At 52.9% G+C, this 8,896-nt stretch overlaps 1 protein-coding gene across 2 annotated transcripts in view; it reads right to left on the reverse strand.

Moving 5' to 3' along the window:
• PHF2 (PHD finger protein 2) overlaps positions 1-7,390 on the reverse strand; it is a 53,328-nt gene extending 45,938 nt beyond the window's left edge. Inside the window, exon 1 of one of the 2 annotated variants that reach the window (XM_036391103.2) lies at positions 6,807-7,390. In XM_036391103.2, the coding sequence (XP_036246996.1) occupies positions 6,807-6,904 (98 nt within the window). In that variant the 5' untranslated portion in view covers positions 6,905-7,390. The remainder of the gene's footprint in view (positions 1-6,806) is intronic. The other variant, XM_036391102.2, reaches the window with a different exon arrangement.
• Positions 7,391-8,896: the final 1,506 nt, after the last annotated feature.

Here is an 8,896-nt window from a genome sequence, read left to right on the forward strand (position 1 = left end):
AAAGGAGGAGAGTACACCAGATACCCTCCACATTCCTTAGTAACTGCTGCAATCTATTTAAGGGTTTTTAGTGATCACAAATGGAGAGGAAATCCCAAGTGGATAGGATGGTGACACAGGAGACACTGTCCCTGTTAACACATAAGCCCAGCAGCAACAGCACTGCAAGTCCTTTTGCTTCTCCCACCTGCCCTAACCGAGAGGCTTTGCTGAGATGCTCCATAAAGACATTAAATCTCACTTATAACCTGGCTGTGGGGACTGTGCTCCTGCACAATGATCCTTGGCTGTTCTGTGTGCTGCTGCCACAAGGGACACAGCACATATGGCACAGGAACAGCATTCCAGTCAATTTTCACATTTCCATTCCCTTCCATTGAGATGTTAACAGCAAAAATGGAGGTTTAATAAAAAATCACAGCTACTGATATCTAGCAGAAATATTTCACTTCTTTTTTTACTTGTTACATCCTTCCAGTCTGCCAGATGAGGCAAAATGCTGTTTCTGAGAGTAAATGTACTGTGTATTTTGCAAAAAGAGGAAAACACGATGAAATCCATGAGCAATTCCATAAAAACAATAAGGCAGCTCTCACATAGTTCCATATTACTGGGTTGACAATTGCAAACAGGAAATTTAAAAATATCTTTGTTTCTGCAATTCTGGTTTATTTTTTCCTGTCAAAATATACTATTGCTTAACTTTCTGCTTGTCTTGACTACTTGCTAAAACAAATGGATGAAGCACTAAAAATTGCTGAATATCCCAGGAGAAGTCTACCCTGGTTAGCTGGGAAGCTAGGCACAATTACACCCAGGGAAACTCAGCACCCTCACTCCTCCTCTGCCTGTAAGAACAGGACTAAGCCCTGGCCTCACCTGGAGAAGCAGCAGCCATCAGTTTTTGGGGATGTGCCTGAGAGGAAAAGAAGGAACTCCTCCATGGGCTGCTGGCTGGGAGCCGTGCACAGGCTGTCAGCCTCTTCCAACAGCTCTTCCAAAGGCCTAGGAGAGTGCAACAAGGAGGGACTTGCACTCTCCAAGGCCGAGAGAAAATATTAATCCCTGGATGTCCTGGGCTGGGGTCCCAGGGCTGAAGAGTAAGCAGAAGGTCACGGAACCAGAACAAAGTAGGAGGTCATGGAATCATGGAATTGTTTGGGTTGGAAAAGACCCTAAAATCATCAGGTCCAGCCATCCCCCCAGCACAGCCAAGTGCAGCACTAACCATGTCCCCAGTCTACACCTCTCTTAAATCCATCCAGGGATGGTGACTGCACCACTGCCCTGGACAGTCTGTGCCAGGGATGAAAACCCCTTTGATGCAGAAATTTCCCCAATATCCAATCGAGGCACATTTGCCTCAAGATGTTGCAGCCTGATCACACCACACTGCTGGAGACCATGGTCCCCAGGACACCCCTGTCCCACAGAGAGTGCCCTTCTGGGGGTGGGGGGAGATGCTCAGCCTTCACACAGGGTGGGGGACCAACATCCCAGGAAAAATCTACATGAGAGACCTAGTGAGATTGGCCAAACACATTATTGCCATTATATTGTATACCAGAGGTACTTGGATGTAACAGCCAAGTAACATCTAAAAATAGCCATGCATAAAGTCATAAAATGGACTGTGAACAGGCCAATTTTTTTCAGGTAAAACCCTGGAAAGGACTTACTATTGGTATCCATCAGCCAGTGTAAGATTTGATAATGTACACCCACATTACAGAGTTATCAGTCACTGATAAGATGCATGACATGGTCACTATGAAAAACCCTCGTGATTCCAAAGCATCAGCTCACCTGTAGCCCAAACAAACCTCCAGCACTGCTTCAGAGCACCTTTATAAGACACCCCTAAAGCCACAAACCATGTTTTAATAAAATATTTTCAGAACTGTAGACCAACAGACTGCCATACAAGAGAGGGCTATCTGGGCAAGGAGAACACACTCTATTTTCAGTGTAAATATATTACAGTGCTACTACAAAATTTGTATTGGTCAGAAAGAAGGAAATACATTAAGGTAATATTAAAGATGGTGGCCTCTGAGTTTTGGAAAGCCTTATAGTGATTGTATAATACTTTTTCTCTTCTCCAGTATCTCCCCATATGAAGTTACATTCCTTTGATAATTTTTGTCAAGACATCTTTACCCATTTCCTTTATTATGGAGCTATTCAGCACTAAGGAAAAAGTTCCCCTTTGCTTGCAGAACTCATTTCCCTGTTGTGACATGGCTGATAACGCTGCCATTCCACTAATACTGAGCTCAACAGGTACCTAGGTGCCCACAGGGCTGCTCACAAAACAGTGCAGCTGAAGGCTTGGGCTGCTGGAGAGTACTCATTAAACCACAGTATTTTGTCTTTTTTTTAAATTAAACATGAATTGTGTTTAATATTTCTAACATTTTATCCTTTCAGAGGTAAAAGCTGGGTAAGAACTTCTAGAATTAGAAGAATCTTTATATACAAAAATCTTCTCTGATCTGTACTGGCTCTCAGGTACCAGGAGGTTCATGTAGGCCTTTCCACACTACTGTCCACTCTTGGCATTACTTAGACTCGGATTTTCAAAAGCATTCTAGTATAGGTATTAGCATGGTTCGTTCATGATACCTGTTGTGGGCAGACTCCCAGAAAAACTGAGCCTGTCATTCATGCCAACTAACTCTTCAGGAAAAATTGAAATAAGCTGAGATTTTTAGTTATTTGAAAAACTTACACACTTTGGTCCTATCTGAACTCAGCACATGAAAGGAAATCATTCTGGGCACAGCTTGATTAACCTCAGGGATTCCCTCTGCTGTGACAAAACCAAAGCAAATAGCATTCTAGTTTTAGGATATCCTCATCTTCAAATTTTACCCAAATTTCCAAATTTGCCCATAGCTAGTGATAAGCCTGGGTAAAAGAGTGGAATTAGATGCTGCCGTGTAAAACCAGACCTGTTTTTGAAAGGGAAAATGCTGAATGCTCTGTTATGAGCATAAAATCTGCCCACACACAGAATTTAGCTTTGCAGTGTAGCAGAGAAGTGTTTTTCTTAACCCAGCCACGTTTACTCTGGGTGCCAGGGCATCCTGAGTAACTCCCACCATCACTTTAGGCTGCTCTGATAACTGCACGAGCTGCTTTTTGGTAACTAAACCTTTTACTAAGTTATTGACCACTGCTAGGCCTGGAGCAAGAAGGTTCAAAGTTTAAATATACACGGGGTAATAAAATCAATACTTGTTATTTCATTTAGTGAGCACGATCCCATCCTACAGCACCAGGTGTGGGTTATAAGAACAGGTAACAAAATACTGCAGAGAAAATGAATAATTTACCTCCCCTAACCTACAGCTGTAATGAGTAACCCCGTACAGATTTCTAGTTGAACAAACCGGTACAAAAAGACTTGCCTTGTCTTGGATACAAGGTTCTGTAACCTTGTAACAAGGTTTCCATTGCAGATGAGACACTTGGAGACCTGTCATCATGTACAGCTTTTCCCAGCCCCAGCAAGCTGCTCCCCGGGAGGGGGAATGGAGGGTGTCCCTGCACAGGGTCACTGGGCACGGACAGCCAGCAGCATCACCTGCAAGCTGAGGAGAAGGCAGAGCTCCTCACAGCACACAGCTGAGCGACCCTGTCCTGCATCCCCTGTGCCCGAGCAGCTGCCCAGGGACCTTGGCCCACAGCCCGTGGCACAGCTGGCACCAATCCTTCCATCCAGCCAGGCCGACCCTTGAGGCAGCAGAGTGACCCATGGCAACTGCTGAGTGTCAGCTTCTTCACTCATCAAGACCACTCCCTCTTCCTCCTCCTTTCCTGGTCTTCAAAGAGCCAGTTCCCATGCCAACCAGTCGGGCACCCTGGCTGTCCCTGCTGCCTGCAGAACTGCTACCAGGCAGAACAACACCAGGACTCCTCCTCAGGATGGGACCCAAGGGGAGAGGAGCCAGCACAGGCGATGGAGGGGCCAGGAAATCACAGAGCACCAGACTGGGTGCTCAGAGCAGAGCACTGAGGTGTGTGAGACTTCACCAGTCCAAACAGCTACACCAGAAAACACCTGCACATGGACAGGAGACAAACAGCCCTGTGCCCGCTTTGGCATTAGTGTCCTTTGCCTCTAAGATCATCTCTGGCCTTTCCAGACAGCTGGAAGCTGCTTGTCTGGAGCAGCTCAGGCAAACAGAGAGAACAGGAATCATCAAACCTCAGTTTCACAAGAAGTCACAGGGTTCTGTGAACACACCAACAGCTCCATGGCTCAGCACACTTCAGCAGTGTCCAAGAGTCCCCAGTGCATTTGTCCCAGAAGTGGAGAGGGCTCCATTGCCATGTGTCCAACTTCTAAACTACATTGCATAAGCTTAACACACTTTAGGTACTTTCAAAATATCAATTTGCCATCAGAACTGCTGAAGTTGCCACAGACACATTACCCAGCCTTAGATGAAAGGGAGACTGCCACTGCTGCAGGGATAACCCATGAAAAATATTTCTTTTAGGTATTTGGGAACTCCAGTCAGAAGGGAAACATGAAAACACCTCATCTGCTTCGACAAAACCAAACCAGAAATGACACCTTTTTTTTCTGAATTGCACACTGTACATCATGTTAAAAAGAAACAGAAGTATGATTAAAACATTAGGCAATCCTCCTGAGCACTGTGCAGCTGGGCACACTGGCTCATGTTTGGTTGCCGAACCTATGTAACATTGTATTTTTTGTTGCAGTACTATATAACATTGAATATTTTTGTTGCAGTTTTGTATAAACATTAACATCAGTGCTTTGAGTGTCCGGGACAGACACGATTTCATACAATTAAATCCTGATTTTTTTTCCTATTTATTTACTTATAAATTACCAAGTAAAGCAAACAGTGTCATAGATAAGCTGCTTGCTCCTAATACTCCATGAACTTCTCTGATACAACTATCTCAGGCTTTGACACTTTGAGAAGTGAACTCCTCCTCATTTTTTATCTCTAAAAATCAATCTCTGGGCACTACTATAAACTAAGGAAAAAGAGTACAACACCCCATCCCCAGCAGCACTACAAATCATTTCTGTCCCTTATGCCACAAAATTAAACACCTTTCCTCTTGCTGTTGACCCTGAGCTGCCCACAACATGATCATTTGGTTGATCAGCCTCAAGCAACCTCTCTTTGTCAGTTGCAATGGGAATTCACCATCCTGTGCAGGCAGCTTACCTCCTGTCGCTGTTTACTCTTCAGCAATTCACTCTGCCGTTACTCTGCCTGAAAATCTTACTATTTTCATGTCTTTAAAGTGTCTAAGTTTCAAGTGCACATGCTTGAGGCTTCTCTCCAGCCTCACCTCAGCATCTGTGCCCGAGTCCTCAGTGGCACGGGCCAGCGCGATTCGTGCGAGCTCCTGTCCCGGACCACACGTGCGGAGCACCCTTCCGCCAAGCACTGCCACTAGGGCTGTCTATTTCTGTATTTCCCTTCCTGTTTCTACACAGCTTCTAAAATAAACGGTAGAACATCATTCCTAATGTCACAGCAAAGCGTCTGGAGTCCTTTATTCTGCGCACGGAAGATCCGCGGATGCCCCAGTGCCCGCTCGAGCATCCGTGAGCCGCACCAGGCAGAGCCTCTCGCCTCCGCCTCGTCCGCCAGCTGTGAGGAGACTCTGCCGGGCGCTGCTTGCGATGAAAGAGCGACAGCCTAACCTGACTGGACCCCTGTCGTAAAAAGCGCTCATCCAGGTGATTTACCTGATTTTAATTGCACTTTTTACACTTCAATCATTCCTGGGGAATTGCTGCGATGCCGCTGACACTCCATCCTCCTCCTCCTCCACATCCGAAGGGAGCGAGGGGTCCTGTCGGGGGGCTGTCCCCGCGTGTACCCCCTCTCGCCCAGTGACCCCCTTCGCCGGCACGGCTGCCCGGGCGGTGCGGTGGCTCTTGAGGCTCTCGGTCCCCAGTCGCCGCCCTCGCCCTCATCACACCAGGCGCCACCGAAGTTCCGCCGCCCGCCGCAACTCCGCCGCGGCCGCCCATTGTCTGCGCGCCGGGAGGCGCTTTGGGGAGAAACGAGCCGAAAAGCCGAGTCCTCCGCCCCGCCCGGCCTCCCCGCCGCTCCCCTGCCCGCGGCCTCCCCCCGCGGCAGGCCCCGGTTTCGGGCAGGGCCGGGGGTGCGCGGGGGTCCCCGGGGGCGGGGGCGCTGCCCGGCGGGGCCGCGGGGCGGGCGCTGCGCCAGCGAGGACTCCCCCGCCCGCTCCCACCGCCCCGCCCGGCCCCGGCGCCGAGGGGCTGCCAGGGCGGGCGCTCCCCGCAGCCCCCGGCCCTCCCCGGCCGTGGCCGCCCTGCCACCGGGGAACACCCTGCGGGAGCCGCGGCCAAGGTGCCCGAGTCCTGCCGAGGCCGAGGCGCGGGGGCCGAGCCCGCTGACAGCGCGGCCGAGCCCCGCAGCCGCCGCCGCCGCCGCGGCCCCTCGCTCCCCGCCCCGGGCCCGGCTCCGGGAGGGACGCGGCGCGGAGCCGCGGGCGGGCGGCGCAGGGCGGCCCCATCCCCTCCCCGGGCGCGCACAATGGCCCCCGCCACCCCGGGGCTCCGGTGTCACCGCGGGGGGAGCAGCTTTGTGTCGGGAATCCGGCCCCAAACCCACAAAACACACAAAACCAGCGCGCGGGGAGCGCGGGAGCGGCGCCGGGAAGCGCGGCTCCTCCTTCCCCGCTCCGGGAAGGCCTGCGGGAGGGAGCGCGGCGGCGGGAGCACCGGGGGCGGCGGGGCCGGGGCCGGGCTCGGGGTGCCGGGCGCGGTGCGTTACCTGCCGTGGAACCAGTCCTTGCAGGCGTCGCACTCGATCATGAAGCGGGTCACGTCGTAGGGCAGCCGGCAGATGCAATAGACGGGCACCGTCGCCATGTTCGCGCCGACCGCGCCGATCCGCTCCGCTCGCGGCCGCCCGCCCGCCCGGCCGAGCGGAGCGGAGCGCGGCGGGGCCGAGGCGCCGAGGGGGGTGGCACGGGGGAGGAAGGGGAGAGCGGAAAACCAGAAATAATACAAAATAATAAAAAACGCTATAAAACCGCGATAGTGGATTTAGGGCTCCAGAGGGGCGGGCGAGCGGTGCCGGAGGACAGGGAAGCTCTGCCCGGAGCCGGGGGCCATGGCCAGGTCCCGCCGCCCGCCGGCGCCGCGGGCCGGGGCTCTCTGTTGTTGTTGTTGTTGTTGTCCCTCCAGGATGGTGATTCCCGGTGCTCGGCGATCGCGGCGGTGCCCCCTGGTGACAGCCCGGCGCGGCCTCCCCGGCGGGCCCGGCCTTGCGTCAGCCCGGAGGGAGCGGGGCCGAGCGGGGCCGGGCCGGGCGGAGCGGAGCGCGGCGGAGCGGGGCTCCCCGGTCGGGGCCGGGGCGCGGCGGGGGCTCGGCGGAAAACGCGTGTTTTTGTTAACCCCCGCCTGCCGGGAGGGAGCTGCCCCCAGCCCGAGCGCCCCCGCCCGCCCCGCCGGGGGGGCCTGGGGGGCGGTGCGGGGGCACCGGGAGCGCGGAGCGCTCGGGGGCTGTGCGAAGGGGGGGACCCCGCTCGGGGCGGCCGGGGGTGTCTGTCTGCGACAGCGGGAAGAGCCCGAGCAAGGAGCGGGGTGTCGGCGGGAGCGGGGGGCTCCGGGCCGCCCCAAGGGCGAGGAAGCCCGGAGAAGTGGCCGCAAGTGCGGTGCGACCCGCGGGAACAACGCCTGGCTGGGCGTGCGGAGGGGGGCAGCCAGATACACAGCGCGGCTGGTCCACATCTAAAGTACCCAAAAGAACGAGCTTCTTTCTCTTCAGTAACATGATCTTAGTGGGGGTTTAACCACCTGGGGGATTTACTGGGGTGTGGAACGAGATGATCTTAAAGGTCACCTCCAGCTCAAAGCACCCTGTGATTCTCTATTTGTATAATTTCTGCTTCTAAAGTCACCAGCTCTGCTCACAGCAGCCCTTTCGCTGCTGTGACTCCAAGGGGATGGTAATGAACACTTTGTGCCCACCAAGAACCAGATCACAGCAGCATATGGGCTGTGGGGGGACACTGAGGCCCTGAATGACCACGAACCCCAACACTGCACAGCCCCACTGACCTCCTCCCGTGCAGAGGCCAAAGAGGAACACACAAAGAGTGTGAGCTGGGGCTGAGGATGGAGAACCTTGCTGCCCTGCCATGCCAAGGCTCTGACAGGGGTTAAACAAACAGGCTGGGGGCTTTTGGAATTACTTCTCTTCCCAGAGTGTTCAAAGGCCAGTGGCACTTTTCCCTGAGGAGCAAGATCTTCCTACAGAGTGCTCACAAAGGGCCTTCCAACCAAGGTGGGATTTTAACTCTCTTACGGTGGATTCAGCATTTTGAATCCATTACATTTGGTGGTGTGGCAGGGGATTTGTCTTTGAGCAAAAAACTAAAACTGACATTTCTCAGACTTTCTTCATGTCTCTGCAAAAATCCTCAGAATCACCTGTGGAGGAAAAGAGTGATTAATGAAGCCAAAAAACTTCAGTTTCAAGTTTGTCTACAGAGAGGCAGCTGTTGTTGAATGGCTGAAGAGGGGCTGTCAGGTCATTGCCCCTGCCCACTGCATGTATATGCTGCAGGCAGGACTGACACACAGGGCTGTGTGTGATTGACACACTTAGCCCTGCCACAGGTGACCTCTGACACAGCTGGAAGTGCAGTGACATGGTGGGAGGCCCCAGGTGTGCGTCCTAAACTGTCACTTGGTGCTTTTGAGTCTCTCAAAGTGTACCAAGGGACCTGTTTCCTTCATCACAATGCACCATGTAAGAACCTGCCCCCTAAAACCACCCCTCTTTTAAGTTTAAATCTATTGGTCATGGCTTTAATGGTTCAGAACTTCAGCCAGGAAGTAGAAGAGTAGTAGAAA

Source organism: Molothrus ater, chromosome 11, assembly GCF_012460135.2.
Source record: "Molothrus ater isolate BHLD 08-10-18 breed brown headed cowbird chromosome 11, BPBGC_Mater_1.1, whole genome shotgun sequence".
NCBI classification, from domain to species: Eukaryota; Metazoa; Chordata; class Aves; order Passeriformes; family Icteridae; genus Molothrus; species Molothrus ater.